Genomic DNA, 22,843 nt, shown 5'->3' on the forward strand with positions numbered 1-22,843 from the left:
GGGTGCAATCGGGAGGCTGCACCCAGAGCCAAGTGCCAACAGAGCCAGGAGGAACATTGGCTGCCCTGCTCCCACGTGGCTCAGGGCTCACTTGGGCTTGGATGCTGTTCCCTTAAGGCACAACAGGTGGAAATGCAGGGCTAGAAGTATGAGTATTTAAAACTGGCTGGCACTGCCCGAGCCTGGTGTCCTGGAAGGAAACAGGACAGACACACACTCACACAAGGAGGTCCTGGGGTCAACCACGAGGCCAGGAGCAGTGAAGCAAAGAGAAAGCAAGAAGTACAAAAAGGTCTGCAGAAGTAACCTGACGTGTAAGTAATGCTTCTTCGTTGTCTTCTCACGCATTCTCCTCAAATTAACAGCTTTGCACAGCCATGCATGGGCGTGCAGGTCTTGCTGGTGAAGAGATGCTGTCTTACTTTAAAAGAACATCAGAAGTGCAGAATCAAGCTCATAATATTATCTTCCTTCTCCATGGTAGACTTTCAATTTTCCATTTCTGAAAATAAGTTTAATTATCGTTACAGCATTTGCACTGATAGGAAATAATTGTTAGTAAATACTACTGTGGTCATTACGGCCTTTTGAATGGCAGCACGGAGGCAGTCATAAGGATATGGATTTGGGAATGCGCCACAGCAAAGGCTGGGTTTCTGCACACTTAAATGCTTACCATGCAAAGTCCTTTTGGACTTTTAATGCCTTTGCATAGAGAAATAATGCTTGCCAATAGCAGCCACACTGTGGCCACAGACAGGCGCACAGGTGCTCTCCACTCATCCAGCTCTCACAGCACAGCACCACTGCAGTGCTTTTGGATTATAAGCTCCAGGTATATTCAGTTTTAAACTAGAAGAGCAGTTTGTAGTCTCGGTTTCACTTTCCAGCCTCAGAGACTAGAAACAGAGACAAGAAATAAGTGAACCATTCAAATCCCATCTGAAAAGCAACAAGTTAGTATGGGGGGACATCTAACAGCTTAAAGGAGCATCCAATCAGGTCATCATCGGCACCACCTTGGGAGAAACTTCGATCATTACCATGGGGATCATCTGGGCATTCTTTTTCATTTGTCATCCAAAACATAGTGCTCATCTCAAAGTTCTACCTGGAGCAAAAGGGATTCTTAGCTAGGGATGCAATAAGTACTGCAGGAATTCCTGAAGGCTGTTGATTTTGTTGATAATCTCCAGCAGGATCTGCCTAGTTGCCTCTGCTCACTGTATCACAAAATCAGCACGCCCTGTTTAACCTCTCCATATTGTAAAGCAGGCATCAGTTTGGAACACGAAGGATTTATTTTTGGTATGCGTTCGGGTCAGGCTGATCTTTTAACAAGTCCATTGCTCACTCGCCTCCACCAAGTGCAATGAAATGCTCTATCCAAGGGGATGGGTGGCTTTTCCCCATTAGCAACACTCACAAAGCAGCCATCAACGCAGCCATTGTGATGGGTCCCATGAAGATGTAGAGAGTTTTGGTGCTGGGCAGCAGGACAGCTGTGTCTGTGCTTTGCTTCCAGGCACCAAGAATCGCCCCCAGCATCCATGTCTGCATTCCTCCTCAATGCAACCCCAACTGTTCTACTCAGCATCACACCCACAGCAGCTTGCATCCACGCAGCTCATCCCCAGTATAAGTGGGTCTGATTTTAAAAGGATTTGAGGGAGAAAAAAATACGTACATTACTCCGTTCTGTATGTTGTTTCTTAATTATGGGAATAACAGCAACTGCTATGCAAAGCAGAACTGTTGTAGGAACCAGCTCTTTGTGTTCCATTGATCCCAATGCACGTCCTTGACACTGGTCATTGTTAAGAGCAATAGTTAATGGCTAATAGATTACATGCTATTGATCCCTTGCAAGCTGCACCATCTGAGTACAGTGGTTTCTCAGGTGAGAAACTTGCAGTTGAGTCAGCAGAATTTGGGAACTGAATTCTGCTTTTTTCATACCTACTCAGGGCAGCTCCTTGCGCTTGCATAAATTGTTTCAAGCCCTGATCTCCTTTGTATCAGCATGAATCTGAGGACATTCCTCTCCAAAGTCCAGGTCGACCCATCTTAGGGGAGGAGGGCTCATGCAGCAGCATGCAGAGCCCACTTGGCAGCTCTGCTGCTTGCTGTTGCACAGTTCTGTGCCGCTCAGCTTTGAAATACGTGATGTGGAGGCAGGGAAGAGGAAGGAGCCAACAGTTTTGGTGTTGCAAGATTAAAGTTGATTCTACTTCAGAAAAACAAGATTTGAGCTTATTGAAAAAAAAAAAAAAAAAAAAAAAAAAAAAAAGGAAGAAATGAGAATAAACCCAGCCCACAGCTGGTGCTGATCCAGCCAACCTCTTCTGCAGAATCAGGGATTGGTGACAGGAGGGGGCACAGCCTCTTGACCACAGGAGAAACTTTCCAACAGCGGCTGCTCCTCTGCTGATCCCACGCTGCAAATGGGCAAGAACTAGGAAGGACATCCCTTGTCCTTTTTCCTCCCTTTAGCCATCAAAATGTTTTAAAGTAAGCACCAGAATTGGGCCTGAAATGTCCAAACTGCCAGCTTAGCTTTTCCCATCTGCAGCTTCTTTGCCCTGTGCTGCAGAGCAGCTTCAGAGTCACTTCCCACTGGGAATAACTGAGCTCCCTCTCCTTTTCTCCTGGCCATCTCATAGAATCACCTCCCATACAACCTCAAACTGAGGGTTTTCACACATCAGGTTTTTAAGTCAGCACATGCAAAGCATTGGGCTCAGCAGCCCAAACAACGAGTGCTGCTCCTGCACAGCAACCAACCCAGCCATGTTCAGGCTCCCATCAGCCTGCATGATGCAGTCGTGGGTGGCAGCCCAGTTCCCAGCACCTATCAGTCAGTAGGGACACCATGGTCTCACACTCAGTCTTTCCTGCTCCAAGGACACCAGGAACCCAGCACAGACGCACAGAGCAGTGCAGCAGAAGCAGAGTCCAGCTGCCACTTGAGCCCAGCAAAACAGCTCAGAGATGAGAGCAGCCATGTCACACAGCCCCATGCAAAGGATGGAGGCATCCATGAAATCCACAGCAACCCCTCCTGCATGAGGTGACCCAATTTGGCTTCTGCTGGAAGCTACAGGGAGCTCACAAGCCTCGTGCTTCATGCCAGACCTCACAAGGATGCGAGGGCTCTCTCAGAACCAACCATGGGAGTAGTATTAGTGCAGATTGCATGCACAACCACTTACTTGCATTCCCACGCAGCTCAGCAGCACTTTTTCTTAGCTGTGATCTGAGGTTTAATCCCGTCCTCTGACTGAAGACAGCAAATCTAGACCTCTGAAAGCACAAAGGAACCCGAGTTGTTTTATCAGCAGGCTCAGAGTGATTCTCCCCCAGCATCTCAAACTGTGATTGCTTCACGCAGAGCACCCAGCTGTGCACATCCACGCACTGGGTAGCATCTTTGGGCACTCAGAGCACCAAAGGAGGTTTCCATGCAGCCTGCTCAGTGGGTCAGCCCAGACTTTATGTAACATGTGGCTGTGCCTCATCTGGGGCATGGGGTGGGATCTGCCTCCATTCATTCATGCAAGGTGTTAGCATAAGAGCAGGAGCAGAGGCGGTGCAGAGCTACAGATGTGTACAGTGCTCCATGCAAACTGCTATCCTCAGGTAGGCACAACCACATCCATGTGGCCTCAAAGATGCAAAGCCTTTCTGCTCTTACGTGTGCAGACTCTGGCACATCTTTTTGGGCACAGCTATAGCTTCATTTCTAAACAGACCTCCATAACCCTTCACTGCCTGGCAGCCAACTGCTTTGGGAAGGAATCAGACCAACACAAATTGTGCCAAGAAGGGAGAAAAGCTGACCCAAGACCTTCCTTGTCTCGCCCTGCAGTGAGTGTGGGAGGGCAGCAGGGAAGTAGCAGCCACAGGAGCCCCTGTGGGTCTGTGTTGTGCCACACTGTTTGCTTTCCACATGGCATGGTTTGTTTGCCCTGCTGGCTGCCTGTGTGATATGTATGAAGAAGCATTTTTCATGCTCAGTGGGTTAATTATTAGCCACAGACAAGTGGACACTGAGCAATTAAAAGTCCCAATACAAGGAAGAAAGCATAACAGAGAGCCTTTCATCTTCACACGGAAGCAAAGGCATTTTTCTTCTACAGGGAATTACCCCTAATAAAACAAACCCTATCACCTGATACCCAGAAATCAAATTCCTCTGACTGTTTATAAAGGCTTTGCTTGGCATCCATCATCTTCACTATAGCTTGTAATAATTAATGGGTAGATCAACAGTTTGGAAATGCATCTGCTCACCATGGAGAATCCTACAGCAAACTCACAATGCAAATTAAAAGCTTCGGCTTTCCCTGAGCCATCCCTGATATCAGGACAGGGATAAGCCATAAATATTCATCCTGTGGGCACATTTCAAGGAATGAGCAGCCTGGTTTGGTGCTCCAAAAGTCTTCATTTTGAGTCTTGCCAGGGCTACACAGCTCTGCTTCTCCACAGGGTTTAAATCTCTGCACCTCACCAACTTTGTCAGCAGCCAAGGGGAGAAAAGACCCAACTCCATGACATTCCTGAAGAGAACAGGGAAGCAAAGATCAGAAATTAAACACGGGCTTCAGACAGGAACTGCTCTACACAAGCAGGTTTTCCCAAGGACCGGTTTTGGCACCTGGGCTCAAAAGGGAACAAACCCTTCTTTCACTGCATGGACAACAAACCATCACAAGTGCCATTATCTCCTAGCAAGGGTCATGAGAGCAGCCCAGCTCTGGGCACCCTGAATTCCAGTCCTGCTGGGGCTCAGCAGCTTTTGAGCCATCTGTGAACTTCAGTCTTCCAAGGGGCTGTTCTGCAGTAACGAGTGATACCAAATGTCACTTCTGACTCTGGATCAACCCCAATTTGGCCAAAATCTCCCTTTGTGCTGTGCACGTTGACGCTGCTGCCTGCCCAAGAGACAGCCACAGTCAGCCTGCAAGCCTGGCATTAACTGGCTTATGGTAAAAACAACTCCTGCTGTTTGATGTGGTTGAGGTGTTAGATGCACAAGTAGTCACAAGGCTGTGTAGCAAAACAGGCAATGACAGATATCAGCTCCCCATTTCCTATTAAACTGCTTGACAAGTGATTAAGTGCTGTATTTCTCTCTAACAGCCACAATGCTCTTATCATCCAGGCAGAGACATTATCAGGTGACTTAACCATTAATCATTTTTGCAAGTGCTATTATTCACTGATTTCCATGCCTTTTCCAGGGAATGCAAGAATGACGACTTTGCTGGCATTCATCCTCCTGCTCTCCTTCCTCCCAGCTGAATCTGCAAAAAGCAGATATCCTCCCAAAGCAAGTAAGTGTAACCCGCCCAGAACACAGAGGTTTTGCAGGCAGCATTAAACCAGATGATGCACTCCTAAGGGAGACAGAAGGGTTTGGGGTCCCCATTCACACCCAGCACTGCCATGGGACTTTTCAGAGCACGCCAGGACATGCAGTCCTTTGCACAGCCATGGTTGCACGGTGCACGGCATGCACACCCAATGGGTTTTCTTCTTGCAGGCTTAAACCCGGTGTTCGGACCGCAGCAAGTGTACGGCCTGATCGATGGCTCCGTTACCATCAAGTGCTTCTACCCTCCCTCAACGGTGAACAGACACGATAGGAAGTACTGGTGCAAGGAATCCTCCAGGAGCTGCCTGACTGTGATATCCACCAGTGGATACACAGCACGGAGCTACCAGAACAGAGTCACCATCACTGACTTCCCGGAGCAGGGCATCATGCTGGTCAATGTCTCACAGCTGGCCCTGACAGACCAAGGCACCTACCAGTGTGGCATCGGGCTCAATGGCAGGGGGCTCTCCAACAAGGTCAAACTGGACGTTTCTGAAGGTAATCGCAGCCTTTTCTTTCACTTTTTCTTCCCCTTTCTGATAGAGCTCCGTGGGATGTCTGCCCAAGAAGAGCATCCCAGAGCTCGGGGTGTTCCATGCTTCCAGGGTCTTTTTCCCCACTAATGTTCTTACAGAACAGATTTTCCCCCGACCAAAAATCCGGCATAGAAATCAGATATAAAACTCAATGCAGCAAAACTTGCTGGGAAAGCACTGATTTCTCAGCCACTGAAATACAGGGAGAGGTGCTCCCAGCAGGACTGCCTATCACCCAGCTTCCAATAGGGAACACACTGACTGCTCTCTGATTGCACAGGTCCAGACGTACCCGAGGAAGCTGAGCTCTACTATGTGAAGCTGCAGGGCTCTGTGAGCATGCCCTGTGACTTCGGGGCAGATTATGCCAGCACTAGGAAGTTTTTGTGCAAGATGGAGAAGAGCGGCTGCCGCAACATCGTCGACACTTATGGGGAAATAGATTCAGAATTCCAAGGGAGAGTCCTGCTGAGCAATGATAACACGGAAGGAGCATTCAGCATCATGATAACCCAGGTGACCTGGGAAGATGCTGGCCTGTACCTGTGTGGGGTTGGCTCCTATGGAGAGTATGGAAAAACAAAGGAGCTGAACGTGCACGTCTATGAGGGTGAGTGAGCTGTTCCCAATGCTTTGTTTCCCTTTGTCTCTGCTTTTCTTTAGAAGCACCACTAACAATCTCACTCAGTGAGAACTTTAAGACCACCCTTCATCTAGCAGAGGGGTCAAAACTAAAAAAAGGCCAACGCACAAGGACAACAACCATCAGAGGATTTGGGAAAGGAAAAGGCCTGGCAGATCCATCGGGGTCAATTCTGGCAGCACCAGAATGGTCCTCTCACATCTGCACCTGAGCACTACCTGGCTGTACTTGAGCTTTGCCACATGGCACAAGGTAAGCAGGTCAGGCCGCTCATTTTGTTTTCATCTCCAGGGGTAAACACACCACAAGAAAAGGACATCATATTTGGAGTAAATGGAAGTTCAGTAACCATCGATTGCCACTACGACCCGGCCAAGAATTACACCCTGAAGTATTTGTGCAAATGGAGAAAAACAGGCTGTCTTTGGATCATAACTAACAATGGCCTCCAGTCGATCTCATATGAAGGACGAGTGGCCATGTTTGACAACCCAGAGAATGGCACATTCAGCGTCATCCTGAACCAGCTGAGCAGCAGCGATGAGGGCTTCTATTGGTGCATGACAGATGATCACAGGGAGAGGAAAACATCCAGGGAGCTGAAGATCATAGAAGGTATGAACCCATAAGAAGCTCCCTTTCGTACAAAACAAGACAACCTACTAAGCTTCACAGAATCATTAAGGTTGGAAAAAACCTCAAAGGTCATCGTGTCCAACTGCCACAATAGAGCAGATCTCACTTTTTGGGAAGAGATGTGAGTAATGATTCTGAAATTTTGTCACTAGGCAAGGCTTTGTGACAGTTCCCCCATGCTCCTCTAGTTTTAGAATGGAAATGTAAGGTTTTGGCCATAGGGGGAAGTGTTTGCACAAAGGTCTCATCCCAAATATTACAAAAACCAGCTTTCACCTGATTTCTATGTGGGATCCCCACCATTATTTTAGTAATGTAAAGGAACACTTTGTCCCAAGGTCACACCTCCTGGTTCACCACCTCCAGCAGCCCCACACCTGTTGGGTACCAATCTCACTGCTAACCCACTAACAGCAGCTTCACATTCTGTTTGCCCTCACAGGAGTGCCTGGATTAACAGGAAAGGAGGAAGTGCAGGCAGAAGTGGGCTCACGGGTGGACTTGACGTGTTCCTACTCATGCAGATACTACTCCTATGAGAAGTATTGGTGCAAGTGGAGCAGAGATGGCTGCACCCCACTGACTGCTTCTGACCAAAGCCAACCAGGGCTGGATGTCAGCTGTGACACTGCCAACAAAACACTCATCCTGAGCCTCGACTCTGTGGACGTGGAGGACCAGGGGTGGTACTGGTGTGGGGTGAGACGTGATGGCCACTATGGGGAGACCATGGCAGTGTCCCTGCAGGTGGATGGAGGTGAGCCCCAGGGAACGAAGCTCGGGGGGTGGAGCATCGGCTGGGAAGAGTCCTCTCCTTGTCCACTAGGTTGCAGCACCTCAAAACAGAAACACTCCCAAATGTGGGCTCTCCCAGACCGGCTGTCTTGGTTCCCATTCACAAAATCCTTCCAGTCCCACAGTCACTTCTTCCCTCACCATTTTCAACCCCATCTTCACTAATAGCTGCTCTCACAAGTCATAGCGTCGCTTGAAATGATGCAGCCTCCAACATCAGTCACACAAAGGGCTGTGTGTAGCTCCCATTCATCATTACAGATGGGAAAGCACTGGGAGGGAGAAAGGAAGAGCTGTCCCCAGCTCCCTGTGAGCAAACAAGGGGCTCAGCGTCAGCTTTAGGCAATATTTTAGGGTGCTCAAATCTCACCACCCTTCTTACCTCCACCATGCAGGCAAAGCTGCCAAGATCAGCCCGGAGCTCCTGGATCTGGAAGCCAGCAATACTGCTGCTCCTGGTGGGGCTGTTCTGCAGGGCAGAGCCAACAGTGATGCTGGGGTGCAAAGGGCAGCCGCCTCAGAAAGGTCAGTCCTTCCCCAGCCTCTCTCACGTATTGGTTTTGCAAAGTTAACTTCTTGTTGACAGGCTGCTTGCACACTCTGCACGTAGTTTAGCAATGAAGAAAATGTTTTTCTCCAAAGAAATAAGCTCAGAGCAACAGAAAGAGCAAAAAGTCACAGCTAAAAGCTTGGAATTACTCTCTAGATAAGTGTAAACACAGTCTCAGAAGGAAACAATTGGAAATTCCAGGTACAGAAAAGTCAATTTTAAGCATTTTTGTCAAGATCAGAGAGCCTTCCTTCACACATCTATTACTCAACTGCTACTGCAGCTTCTTGGGCAGTACCTCCATCCAGCACCTTCACTTATCCTCCTGTGATGTGCTCGGATCAGTTCATTAGTTAGATTACATCACACTCACTGAGATCTACCATCTTATATAGACTTTTAGACAGATGGAAATCTATGTAGCTTGTACAGTCCAGAATGATTCTGTAAGAAAATGCTCTGCACAGCTCAGTGCTCCACCTTCCTCTCTTCCAGCTCTGAGCAAAGCTCTGGCTCCACCACTCTTGCTTTAATCCTGGGCCCCATTGGTGCAGCTCTCCTGGTCCTTGCTATAGCTTTTGCCGTCTTTAAATATCGTCAGATCAGGCGATCAGGTGAGTCCCTGCCCTGTGTAAGCCCTCAAGTGTCACTAGTATTAAGATGAAGACAGCCTGCTGGCAGTGTGTCGGCTGGAGTTGCTCCTAGTACCACTGTGAATGCTTCTCCTGCACAGATCTGGTGTCGGTGGGCAGCTACAGGACCAACATCAGCATGTCAGACTTTGAGAACGCAAGGGAGTACGGAGCAAATGACAACATGTGCATGAAGCAGAGCCAGGAGACTCAGCTGGGAGGGGATGGTACGGCACTGCTCAGAACCCCAAGCTTTGGAGAAAGCAGCAAGGGCTTGTAGAAGCCCAGCAGCTGCTGAGACATCACCCTCTAACATCTGCCTTTCTGTCTGTGCAGAATTTGTCACCAACACAGCCAACATTGAAAGCACCGCTGAGACAAAGAAGGCAAAACGGGTAAGGGGAGGTGGGAGGGAGCACACTGACCTGCAGCCCCAATGCAGCCCTGCAGCATCACCAAAACAGCTGCCCCAGCCCCTGGGCCCTATTTGTAGCCAGCTGCCTCCATCATGGCTGAGTCTCCCACCTGCAGCAGATCAGCCACCGGGGTGCTGTAACCCCTTCCAGCCCACGTACCCCAAGCCCTGCCCTGCCCTGGGTGAGCCTGTGCTGCCAGTGTGGTACCAACACACAGCACGAGCTCAGAGCAACTCTTTTTAACCCTCAACCATGGGTTAGCTGTAGTTGCGAGTGCCAAGAGTTGAACCAGATCTCTGCAGAGGTCCTCCTCAAAGCCAGGAGCCCCAGATTTCTACCTAAATAGCTTCTGCAGCTATTTCCTGCCTCGAGAACCCACAAGCTCATGCAATATTTGTGCACCAAGCCAAAAGATAAGCGATGCTTTTCCACACATTCCCCCTCCCCACCGCTGACCATCACCCCTCACCATGTCCTCCATCCTCCCTCCTGCAGGGCTCCAAGGAGGATGCTGACCTCGCCTACTCGGCCTCGCTCCTCACCCCCAGCAGTGTCACCCAGAGCTCCGTGGGGGACAGCACAGCCCCGGCTGAGGCCCCCCCTCTGTGGGGTGGTTCGGTGTGAGGGCGAGGGATGGGGACATGCACTGGGGGCAGGCTCTGCTATGGGGCTCACTGCTAGAGCTCAGCCTGCTGCGCTGCTTGCTGCTGCCCCCATTTGCTATTGCTTGATTTTCCGTCTTTAAATTCAGCTTGGAGCAGAGATTCAGCCAGAATCATAAAGGCTGAGCCCCAGCATCACCAGCGTAGCCAGGGCCCTCTTCGACGCTCCCAAAGACTACAAGAAATGTATTTTTAAATCTTTTTTTTATAATCTCTTTTTTTTTTTTTTTTTTTTTTTTCCCTGGAAATCTCTTTAGGGCAATGCCTTTTGCTTTTGATTCCCCTCTGCTCTCCTGGTCATAGGGCAGCAGCTGCAGACCAGGAGTGCCTGGGGTTGTTCATGTCCAATAAAGATACAAGCAGCTTTCAGCAGACCAGATGGGCTCTCAGTCTGTGGCAGAGCAAGGGGAAAGCACAGAATGGTGTTAATTAATATGACAATTCGTTTAACTGATTAAGCAATAGGCACCAGCGGTCAGCCTCTCTGGCTGGTTTTGTGCTTGTCCAGGCAGAAGCAATGATGACTGTAATTAAAACAGTGTTGTCTCCTGGTCTTATCCTTGAGAGTGGGTTATTCAACAGAGAAAAGCAATTTATTTGTGCATGGCCACGCTGCTGCCTGTAGGTCAGATCCTGGTGAAGAGAGCCAAACACCCCGCAGATAAAGCCTTGCAGGAGCAGCGAGGATGGAGATGTGACAAAGAAGCAGCAATTTGCCCTGAACACGCGAAGTTCTGCACATCCCCAGGCAGCAGCCAGGGTGGTGAGAGGCAGAGAGGATGGAGGGGATGGACAGAAATAGCACTGACTTGCTCAGGTTCCCTGGTTCTGTCCTGTTTATGTGCATCTCTGACAGAAAGTGGTAAAACATACGGAATAAGGAGCATTGCTGCATCCTCCCCTCCACGGCACGGGGCAGCAGTGGGAGCAGCAAGGACAGGATGGGTCTGTGCCTGCCCGTGGTTGCTGGAAGTGAATGAACAGTTCTGGTGCAATAGGAAGCACGTCCCCAGGGGCTGAGCAGCAATACAGCTGCAGGAGAATGCTGTGGTTTGGAAATCTCCAGCAGGAGAAAACCCCTTTCTCTGTCCCTTTGTGAAGCAGTTTCCTCCTCCACCTGCCTCAGGGCAGCCTTTCCTCTGCAGGGGTTGAGTACATGGATAAGGAGAATGGAAGTCACACTGCAAAATGCTGTACATGGGAAAGTAAATGAGGTGAAGGAGGGCCCTGGAAGCACTTCCTTTCTGGCATAAGCAAATATGTGAGCAAGGATGGTGAGCGATCTCTGCGTGTGCAGCCACTTGAGGGTAAAAGAGCCCAAAAGAGGGACGGGAGGCTATCCGTCGTGCACAATGGAAGTGATCCCATGGACAAACAGGGCTGGTTTCACATCACTCCAGTTTACATTTTGGAGTTTCCAGCATGGGGGGAGGGGGGGTGGTGCAGTGCAGGGCACTCCTCCTCCCCTTGCAGCCCCACTGCTGCAGGATGAAACCTTGTGCTTCGCCTCCACCAGCACATCCACTCACATCTAAAAGCAAACAAAATCAGACACCTTCTGCTTCCTGACTGCTCTTACGAATAACCCAACATCACTGGTGGGTGGGTTTTTCTTTCCTAGAAAGAGAAGTTGCTAGGCATTAGAGCCACGGCCATAGGTTAAGTGGTGCATCTGATCGCAGGGGCTGTGCCGGCTCTGAGAGGGCACCACGGCGAGCTCTGAGTTTCACCAACTCGAAATGTAATTCCTCTGAATTCTGATAGAATTCAGTGCAAACTCAGCACAGTTTCAGGCTGGCTTTGTTTACAGTAAGCGCATCAGCCTTCCACAAACCTCCTGCTGACTGTCAGTAAATGCACACTGTCAGTAAATGCACACTTCTATTCAGCAACCACATATCTTCCATAGAACACTTCATTTCACTGATACTGCAGAAAACATCACCTGGAAAGGAAACACAGATTTCCTTGGCTTGCAGTACCTGCAAGGACCTATTCTGCAAGTGGTTGTCACCCATCACCTCCTTTCAGACAGAGCTGAGCCCAGAGTGGTAAATGCAGCTCTGTAACATCAGCTCTATGCAAGCAGCTCAGCCAGGCACTCGGTGCTCATGAACACACAGCCCTCATGCAAAGAGTTGATAATTCAAACAATACTTTTATTAAGTTATCATAGCTTATTGCCTGCCAAAGAGAACTCTTTAAAATTCTCCCTTTGGAAAGTGTCGTTTGATGGAAGTCAGAGATGTGAACTCTCTGTTGATTCAAGCCAACTCCACATTGCCATCCAAATGCAAGACCCTGTGGATGCGTGTGCCTGTTCCTGTGCCTGACAGCACACTCAGTGCTTGATCAAACAGTCAGCAAGGAATGGCTCTGGGGCAGTGCATTCCCGAGGTGTGCAGCCCCCCAGCAGCTCTGTTAGCACGTGGTTCCTCTCTATGGGGATTTCTCCATCCAGTCCAGCAGGATGTCCAGCTCGCCCAGGGATTTCATTGCTGCAGATGTGACGTTCAGCTGAAAGGGATGTAAAGGAGCAGGTTGCAAAGACTGTGATACCACCAAGTGTAATGGGGCTGAATAGCTGCATTAATTACTGGGCTTAATCATCAGCTTACCCCTTCGTAGTTCACAAGTATCTGCTTAAATCTCTCAGTGGGTTCCTGTCCACACAAGCACTTGTTTTCATCATGCTAGAAAAACAAAATTAAATTTGTTAAGCTGGAGGGTTTCATTTTCATGGAATCAATCACAAAATCAATCATAGAATCAATCACAGAATCACCAAAGTTGCAATAGATCTCCAAGATGATCCAGTTCGACCATCCATCACCAATGCTTCCCCACCAAACCATGTCCCTTAGTACAACACCTACACGTTTCTTGAACACGAGCATTTTAAGGATGAGAGATTGCTTTTAACACAGACAGAGAACCCATCTGAGGACCTGAAATCAGGCTCCATTGAGAGCAGTTCACCCAGGCAGACCCAGTGCTGGTTTTGGTCACTGCCATGGCAGTGAATGAGCACATACATCAATTTCTCAATGAAGGCACAAACCCTTCTCACCGTTCTTCTTCCTATTCTTGTTAAGAGCTTTCCTCTAAATAAAGATTTTGTAACTTATGAAACGCTTGGGTTTATTTGCATACCGAATGCCAAAGCTGAAACTAAACTTCAGCAGCATGAGACTCACACAGTGCTCGAGTTTCCTTTTGATGCTGAGGAAGGAGTTGGCTATGCTGCTGATCTTTCGGTTGATGTAGGAATTCTCAGTCTGGCAGTGCTTGAAGACTTTGTCCACGTAGAAGTTGAAGACCTTGTGGACCATGCAGCATTTATCTGAAGGCTTAAGGGACAAATTCCTCTTTTCCCATGTGCTTCAAACCCTTGGGCACAGCCCTTCTTTCCACTGCTAGAAGAAAACATCTCCGCCACCCATCACTGGAGCTGACAGTGGTGTATAAACCTTCTCCAGCTCTGCTTGAGGTACGCTGATAACAGATATAGAGTGATTTTGCAGTCCCACCCTCAGGGTGCCTCTCTGAGTGACCAAACCCATGAGTTGGCTTTGTAGCTGAGTGTTAGAGGCATGAAGCAGTGGCCCAAGTGCAGTGCCTTGGAGCAGGAGAGCTGCAAAAGCCTTATTTGTATTTCTCAGCTCACCACCCTGCAGAGAAAGAAGGGTGAGGAACACCAGCAAGACCCTTCCCTGCCCTTCCCATCCCTTCAGAACAGTGCAACCTACGCTGTCCTCCACCACCCATTGCTCCTGTCTCTCTCCTGCCCTGTGTCTCCCAGTTTTTGGACACCCACCTGGGTGCTGTGCACATTTCTGGAGAAGCATCAAGCTCTCTCCATGCAGAAACCACTGCAGGACCCCCAGCTCCTTTCATGCCTTTACATCACCCCTCCTCCCTGCCCTGCCCTTTCTTCTCATGCACTTCACAGGAACTCAGACGCCATTGCACCACCCAGCAGCTCCCAGCCCTGAACATGGTTAGCAGGGAGGAATGAAGCATAGCAGGACATTGATGGCACCCACCTGGACCCTGTGAAGGGAGTGTGGATGGGAGAGGATGCTCAGCGTCCTGATGGGGTCCCGGGCTTGCTGTGTGGAAGAGAGAGATGCAATGAGGGACTTGTTGGCACTGCAGGGCTATGGGAACACAAGCTGCTCCCCAGGAGCCCACAGCAGGACTTACAATGTTGGTTTTGATGGCGATGAAGCCAGCCCTGATTTCACTCATGCTCTCTGAAATCCTACAGGGGCCAAAGCGGAGGATCGTGTTCCCAGCTGCCGGCAGCAGGGTGAGGCAGCAGGTCATGGAGCAGAGGCAGAGCAGCACACGGGAGCCCAGCATGCCTGCAGCACCTGTTGAGAATCCTCACAATCTTCCCTCTACATAAAAATCAAAATCAAAAGAAAAAAAAAAACAACAAAGTTCTTACTAAGATTTCCAACAAATCATTTCAGCATTCATTGCTCACCTCATAGACAAAAGTGACTAAATGAGACTGCAGGGAGAACATACATCTGACAGGGAGGTTTGTAGGGACATGCCAACAGCTAAACTACTTCTGGAACACACGTTTTATACAGTACTGGTGGTACACATGCATGTAAGTATGTTTGAAAGCAACACTGATTGATAGCTCTTATACATTTCTTCTTTGCCAGTTACAAGAGAGAAAAACTAAGAAGGAAGAGTTCCTAAAAGATTCCAAAAGAAAGAAATAGGGGGGGGAAAAAAAACAACAAAAAACAGCAAAAATTGCAGGTGAACAGACAAATCTCAACAAAAAATAAGCACGGGTAAATTAAGCTGGAACAGCAGGGCTGAAAGCGTGACCAAAAGCAGCAGACCCCAAAGGCTGTTCCCAAGGGAGAACGCTTTCCCTATGGAACAGCAGGGATACTTCAAATGTGGGTTGTGTTCACAGTGGCATTCATAAATAAAGCCCTTACAAAACCTCGTTACAGGAGATACAGACACATGATGGGAGGATAAAACCAGCACTTTACCTGCTCTGTTGGCACAGGTCAATCCGTCCTGCCGACGTCTGTCCCAAAGAGCTCCGAAGGACACGTTTTTATCCAGACGCTGGGAGGAAACAGCTCATGGATTAACTTTTGGGGTTTTTCTTGCTTTTCCCGGCACCTATTTCCCTTTGCAGTTCACTGAATTAATTAGCCAGCGATAGGGACTGACTCCTTCACCCACAGGTGTTTCCCTACCATCTGGGGGCGGGAGATGCTGGCACAGAACGTTGGGAGGATGGGAGTGAGGGGAAGCACCGCGCTGGGGTGGCAGCTCCAGCCACTGGGTTGTCCCTGGGTGGGAGGCATCTGGACCTGCAGCAGGGGTTGGGAAGATGCTGAGCCCCCTCCAGCACTGTCCTGGCATGTGGGACTTTTATCCTTTGTTTTAGGGGGACCTGGCTCTTAGGCTTGCTCCTGGGATGTGTGGGTGCTCATATCCTCAAGTACGTCCCCAGTGTTTGGGGAACAGAGATGCCTGGGTGCAACAAACTTTGAGACAACATCCTGGGGCCATGAGATGGTTTCCAAGAGCACAGGTAATGGAGGTGACCATTACACACAGCCCAGGCTGGTTGGTAGTTCATTCCTGCTGGACACAGCCATGCTCAGCCCCTAAACTAATGAGCAGCCTAAATAAACTCCTCAGGCTGCCTGTACCCAATGGGGATGCATGCACTGGTGGACCTGGGGGCACCTCCATCCTATGGTGCAGAGCAGCAGCCTGGAGACATCACTGTTGCAATGCAGGGATGGGGTGTGAACATCTGTGGGCCATTGGGTTTTGCTGGGTGAGTAATTTATTGATAAAGAAACTCAATCCATCATCACATCAGGGCAGGCAAATAGGCTTTATGCCCAGGCTGATCGCTGTATTGCATACAGCTAAAATGGCCACAAATGCACTCACCATTCTTCCCTGGTCCCTACATAGGAAACCAGCCAAAGGCAGCTCCAACCCACCTCAGGCTGCATGTCATCTTGTCGAAGCTTTGGAGCGAGCCTGAGCAGCACATGCCCTCTTATCTGCACCTTCCTTTCCAAATCCCCAGCTGCTGCTCGTAAAATTGCAACAAAAGTTTTGCTCAGAGCAGAGGAAGAGGCATGCAAGAACCCAAACGTGCCTGCAGCTTCCCAGACATCCACTGCACACCCAGCCCTGCAGGGAAACGAAGGAAGAGCAGTGAGTTCTTACTTCATTATGTAAATTGCAGATGAAAGAAAGGTCTTCTCCTTTTTTCCTTTTGGTAACCAAACTTTTTCCTTTTTGGTAACTGGTGCCCAGGAGGCAGGTGAGCCAAGCACCAGTGAGTGAGAAACTCAATGCAAAATCCACTCTTTAGGGAAGCCAATAGGTGATGGGTGATGCTCTGCTTTCTCCTCTCAGCACACACAGCAGAGGATCTGGACCACGTGCCAACTGCAGCAGAATCTGCCCAATAAACCAGCAAGCTGTGGCTCATGTTCTCTGGGAAGGAAGAGGAAAAAAGAAATAGGGATTTTTGAAGCACAGTGTGATGATGCAGCTGAGATCAGACGGTAGAGTGGGAACTGGGTGCCTGGGGCACCTCCAGCGTCATTCAGGCTTGATGTGTGGCTGCACCCTGGGGATGTGGCTCTGTTCTGTCCTTCCTGGCAGCACAGAAAGCAGCTGGACCCAAATAACTTGTCACAGCAGTACATGCTAGGCTTTGCCATCTCCACTGTCGCCACGATCAGGGGTTACAAGGTAAGAGGACAAGCCCTCTGCATCACTAATTTGCCTCCAAATCTGAAATCAAAAGAGGAAAGCAGCCTTTGAGCAGCACTTCAAGCAGCCCCTGCTGACCCAACACCACAGTCATTCAGAGATCCAGAAGCTTTTATTTCACCCTAAAAAGCAACCAAACAAAAATAAATAAATAAATAAAAAACACCAGCAAGATTCTTTGACCTGAATAGGAGCTGCTCTGTCAATGACTGACCACATACATGTGTTAAGTCTAGATTTCCAGTAAAGGATTTCAGAGTGATAATGCATGTTTCAATAGCACATCTCAATGTAGTTTCATGCTATAAGAGCTGATAATGCTTTGCAGACCATCCTTGGTTTGTCGTTTGGTTGCATTACTCATTTCACAGCAGTTTTAGGTACTCCATCATATCAGATCTGAAGCTGATAATGATTTATACACAGATCACCAGAATGAGATAACATGAATGACAGAAATGCCAGCACTCATTTTAATAAAAGAAAAATCCAGATGTAATAGCAGAGAGCTGCAACCATATCAGAGCTAAGGGGGCAATTTGTGCCACGCATCAGGAGAGCATCCACAAAAACCAACTCAGCCAGGCAGGGCAAATGTTGGAGAAAAGCACAGGGTAGAGTTTGCCATCTCCATTGGTGATCCTGCAGCTAACCAAGACCCCATCATACGTCAAGGGTCATCATGAAGTTACTGCCTGACCCTCAAATCCAGAGCCCATCTCAAGCCCCATTGGAGCTAAGGGGGCTCCAAACCCTGGGGTTGCCCTGAGGACAATCCCCACCTCAGCACCGTGCTTCGTAAGCTGCTGCTCGCATGGAAACCTTCTGCTGTGCTCTATCCAAGCCCTGAAAATCTGACTGCTCTGCTCTCTCTTAATGAGTGCAATCCATTTTCGACTGAAACCAGGGAGCTGCTATCAGAGCAGCACCGCCCGCTCAGCCACAGCTGCTGACAAAAGTAGAAAATTGTTTTTCTCGGTAAACTCGTCAAATGACTCAGAGTTCTGCGCGGAGTAATTGGCTGATAGGTGTGGTGTGGAGTGTGCCCTCTTCTCAGTCACGTTTCTAACCAAAACCACTTTAATAATTCTGAAATTATGCTGCTCTCTGCCTCCCAGGCTCAGCTTCACCCGGAGCACCAGGGACAAGTGATGCCCAAAGGGAGACAGACCCACACTGATGCCCAGATTGCCATCAGCAGGGTGGCAGTGCCGGGGGTCACATCAGGGTGAATGTGAAAGGTGCCCAAAAACTTAATTCATCCTCTACCCACAGCTGCTGCCCTAAAGTTTGTCATTGGAATGTCCTGTAGGTGTTCCACCTTGCCAGGCATGGCTCTTTCCTCAAGTTTATCTTCACCTGGAAGGCCAGGACACCGACACACAGCCCAGGGATGTCACTGCTTATCACACGTGCAGACAGAGCAGCGCGTGCCCCACCACCAACACCTCCACAGGGCTTTGGGGGAGCATCCCCACAGTGTGACACCACCCCACTGCAGAGCATCCTCTGGGGGACGCCATCACCCTGCAGCTCTTTCAGCCATGCAGGATAGCAACAGCACATCCCCACAAGTTCTCATGTTCTGGGGGTCCTGCTGTCCTTGCTGGCTGTCCCCCAAATCCTGGCTGCACGTCACAGAAATTGCCGCTGCCTCAGCCACCGCCTTCACCGTGCCGGTGTGATGTCACACAAATGATTCATTCTTGGCAGTGCTGCCACCAAGCCAGGATTTTACATAGAGAGGTTAAAAATAAATGCAAAAAAGAAAAAAAAAAAAAAAAAAAAAGAAAAAAAAAATAGAGATTTTTATTTTTTTTCCTCTAAGATTCATCTTTGCGGAGGGGTTTTGTGCATCGGCACGGCTGTTCTGAAGAAAACCATTAATTTAGTCACCAGAGTAGGAGGGTGGGGGGTGGTGAGGGTTAAATACTTGCTAACCCAGCTTTGATAAAGCATGAACTCGTGTTCTGGTTGTCATCAGTTCCATCTTCCTCAAAGGGAAACTCACAAGGCACGTCTCAACATCATAATCCTGGCAGGTGCACCAAGCGTGTATGAGGCAGGGAACTCACTCCTGCCAACTCCAGGAGTTGGATGAGGAGCCAAATTACTCTCAGAGAACTCCTGCCCCAATCCCACAGCAGCCTGCAGGGTTTCCTTCAGGCTTTGCAGTCCCTGCCTGAGCACACGGTGTGCTCGTGATCGTCTCATCAAGATTTCACAGTGAGCTTTGATGGTTGGTTTCTTCCCTTTTCCCCATCGTGTTAAGAAAATCAGCATTGCAGCACAAATTGGGGTTAAAGAGCCTGAGAAAAACTGCCTTGCTGCTGAGCATGAATGAAAGCTCCCACTGATGCACGGTGCAAAGTTCAGCACCCATGCTGAGCTACGCACCCATTCTCAAACAAACACATCTCTGATATCAGAGACTCAAATCAGCCAACGAAATTAAACCCAGCCTTAATCAATGAGGCTTCTCAGTTTCCAGCAGGTTTCAGGAGCTTTTTGATGTGGGTGTCTGACATATTAGCAACTGGGCTTGTCTAACAAATGGTGACAGTGATGCAAGGCAAGAGGAGGCAGCAACACAAAGCTGCAATGGCAGCAGGGCTCAGCTTCTTGTGGGGAAATGAAACTGTACTATACAGTGTTCCTTGGGGGCAGAGCTGTGCATGAAAAGCAATTGAAGCACACTGACCTCTACTTTCAAAACCCACAAGAGGCCCCATACTCATTTTCCCTGTAGAATTTGGGTGTAATACGCTTAGTTCTAATTTCAAACCTTTTTCCTCTCTTGCAACCAGAGCTGCAATCAGGATTTGCATTTTTTTGTTACCATCTATTGCAGTGTTTTGTGTGTTCCTGCAGTGTGGAGGGGTCCCATCAAGTTCACATTGGAGAAGAGAAGCAGTGCCCAGGTCTGTGGGTGCCCTGCAATGGATGGGGGTGGTGAACAAGGGGGATTAAATGAAACACAGCCACAACAGGGGAAAAGCTCTTCATTTTGACAATACAAATGACAGCCCTGGAATGTAGCATGGAGGTCATGTCCTCCATAAGTAAGAGCAGGCCATATAGAATCGTAGACTCCTTAGGGTTGGAAGGAACCTTTAAAGATCATGGAGTCCAACTCCCCTGCAGGGACATCTGCAGCTAGATCAGGTTGCTCAGAGCCCAGACCAGCCTGGAAATACTGTGATATGCACCGGGTGCAGCCACTGTGGAAACTGGTACCCAGAGGGACTGCTTTTACCAAGTCACCTCCACTCCCTGCAGGCTTTGGGCAGACAAATCTCTGAATGGTGCAGCTTTAGAATTGAGCAGAGACGTCCAGGAGAGGAGGGAGCAGCTGCCAGCTGCATTCTTTCAGATATCTTCACTCAGCCCCACGTTTGAGCACTGTGCCTCATAGAACCACGTTTGCCTGTGAGCGCGAAACGTGCTGACAGCGCAGGCACTAAATGATGCCTAATAAAGGAGAAACTGACAGCTATCAGCTTGATTTTTCAATTATCTGGGGAACAAATGAATCATCCCGATGGTCAGGCAGAACTCCCATCCACTTACCTTTCACCAAAACCGAAACACGTTTCAGTGCATGAGCTGTGCATCACCCGATGCTCACATGCAAGTTTCAGTTTGGGGTTAATATTGCCCTGAGTGCAGCTCAGGGTGTAGATTTCACAGCCTCGAGGTTTTGTGCCCACAGGGAGGAGCACAGAAGGAGGGAGAGAGCGAAGGATTTCCCATCTCATATTATTTCTTAATGGAAATGTGAAAAGAAAAAGAAAATGTGGCAAATCGACATGGGAAACGTTTCCAGGAAGGATTCCACCATGCAAATGGCTCGCTCACATTGCTCTCCCCAGCAGGGCACAGGGATTGTCCCACCCCCATCGTGTGCCTCTCCATACAAACCCTTGGAAAAGGCGACTCCATCCATTGAGGCACATTTCTGCCTCACACAAAGTCACCAACAAAAGCTCTTCCTCGACTTCACAGTTTTGGAAACATGTGGTCAGACAGGAGGAAAAGAAAACAAATGGCCACGCTTCTCTGTCCCAAGCAGGCAGCAGCCAGTGGGGGAAGTTCACTTCTGATTTGTTTTCTTCTTCTTTCCACCCTCCCCCCCCTCCCCTTCTTTTTTTAAGCTTTTATTTCAGCACTGGGGGGGTTTCCACCATTCAGATTCATCTCCAACTTCCCACTTACGGATGTCCAAAGGGACATGGAAAGCAGCGCTGCTGCAGCTCTCCTCTTGCTGATCTTTGCATGTTTGCACTCTAAGCACCCAGCAGGAAGTACTTTACATTTAATGAGAATGCTTGCATTCGTGTGGACACTATATTTTTTCAGAAATCTCTGCCTACATTTGACACAGGGGGTCAAATGCTGATTATATTGCACAGAAGCAAAGTGCAGCCCACGGTCACCATGGATCTCCCAGTTTGGGGGAACTAAAAAGTGGCTGCTAAATTCACGCTGTCAGCTTAAAATAAGAAAATGCAAGAGAACAAAAAACTTGAGCAATTCTATTTTCCTGCATTGTTTTCTGAAGGAGCAGAAGTGCCAGCAGCAAATCTGGGGTGACTTTACTGGGAATCTGCATCGTGAAACTCATTCCTTGGCTTTGCCTTGGAAATATCAGCTGTAATTCAGCCTGACTCGGACACCACATGCTGTCCAATGATACCATGTCACCAAAACCCATGCCCAGTTCACAGCAGTGCTAGATGGGCAGTCCCCCCCACTCCGTCCCACTGCCATTGGGGGCAGGTGACAGTGGCACGGGGGGAATCCCAGGGGCTGTGGGGTGACGGGCACAACGCGTGCCCACAGTACATCACAACCAGCACGTGCTGCTCTGAGCATTATGGGCTGGCAGAGAAAACCCAGGATTTCTCAACTGCTCTGCTGCATGCAATGAGCAAAAAAAAAACCCACGGCTTCATGCCCAGCATTTGGGAGCGCAGGGCTGGGAAGGTGGCACCACCAAGGTGCTGTCAGCTGCAGCTCACCATGACATGCTGGTCTTGTACCTGCTGGCAGAGATGATTTCCTTCACAGTGTCTGAGATGAGGAGAAAAACTATATTAGTAACACACTGATCTTTTAGACATTGCTGGGCAGTGCTGCTCAGAGTCAGGGGTGTTTCAGTCTTCCAGCTTCTTGTACTCTCTACTCTCCTGCAGGAAATGAGCTGAAGTGCACAAGGAGACAAGGAGCGAGGGGTGTAGGGGGGGTTGATGATCTAACTGGCCAAAGGTATGTGCTGTGTCATATGACATCTTGCTGAAAGCTATAAAACAGAGGAGAGCTGGCTAGGTGGCAGCTGCTGCTCAGGTACTGGTTGGGCATCGATCAGCAGGTGGTGAGCAACTGCATTCTGCATCACTTCCTTGGGTATATATTATTGTCATCATTACTGCTGCTTCTTTCTTCTTTTTCTACCTTAGAAAACAGTTAATTTCTACTTCATCTGTACTTCTTTCTTTTTTTTCTCCAATTCTCTCCCCCATCCCACTGGGTGAAGGGCTGCTTGGTGCTGAGCTGCTGCTGGTTAAACAACACAGCACTGAACAGTGCTCAGCACCATTCCTAATGACTCTAGAAACTCCAGTTAGAAATTCTATTTAGACTCTACTTAGAAAAATCCATTCAGTTCTATGACTTTTGAGAGCTCACTCCTTCACCTCATCGGAAAAGATATCGCAAGTTCAAAATCTCCATTGCCCAATGTCTTTAGGATAGGATTCCAGTTTTGTTTAGTTCAGATGGAAGTTCAGGACCTACCA

General features: G+C 48.9%; 2 protein-coding genes across 2 annotated transcripts; one reads left to right on the forward strand and one right to left on the reverse strand.

Moving 5' to 3' along the window:
- Positions 1–62: 62 nt before the first annotated feature.
- Positions 63–10,810, forward strand: PIGR (polymeric immunoglobulin receptor). Its single transcript, XM_042833781.1, is given in 13 exon segments — positions 63–314; positions 5,247–5,339; positions 5,549–5,881; positions 6,200–6,529; positions 6,854–7,177; positions 7,641–7,955; positions 8,389–8,468; positions 8,470–8,518; positions 9,039–9,059; positions 9,062–9,157; positions 9,277–9,402; positions 9,512–9,570; positions 10,087–10,810. Coding segments are annotated over 12 exon segments (1,944 nt in total). The 5' UTR covers positions 63–314; positions 5,247–5,257; the 3' UTR covers positions 10,216–10,810.
- Positions 10,811–12,670: 1,860 nt separating this feature from the next.
- LOC122168451 (interleukin-20-like) lies at positions 12,671–14,618 on the reverse strand. Its single transcript, XM_042833813.1, has 5 exons — positions 14,460–14,618; positions 14,300–14,365; positions 13,451–13,603; positions 12,872–12,946; positions 12,671–12,770 (listed from the first exon to the last, which is right to left on the reverse strand). Exons 1-5 carry the CDS (start codon positions 14,616–14,618, stop codon positions 12,693–12,695), a joined length of 531 nt encoding a protein of 176 aa, XP_042689747.1. The 3' UTR covers positions 12,671–12,692.
- Between the last annotated feature and the right edge of the window lie 8,225 nt (positions 14,619–22,843).

This window comes from Centrocercus urophasianus, unplaced genomic scaffold (genome assembly GCF_019232065.1).
Source record: "Centrocercus urophasianus isolate 14NV4802_14NV808 unplaced genomic scaffold, USGS_Curo_1.0 seq_42, whole genome shotgun sequence".
Classification (NCBI taxonomy): Eukaryota; Metazoa; Chordata; class Aves; order Galliformes; family Phasianidae; genus Centrocercus; species Centrocercus urophasianus.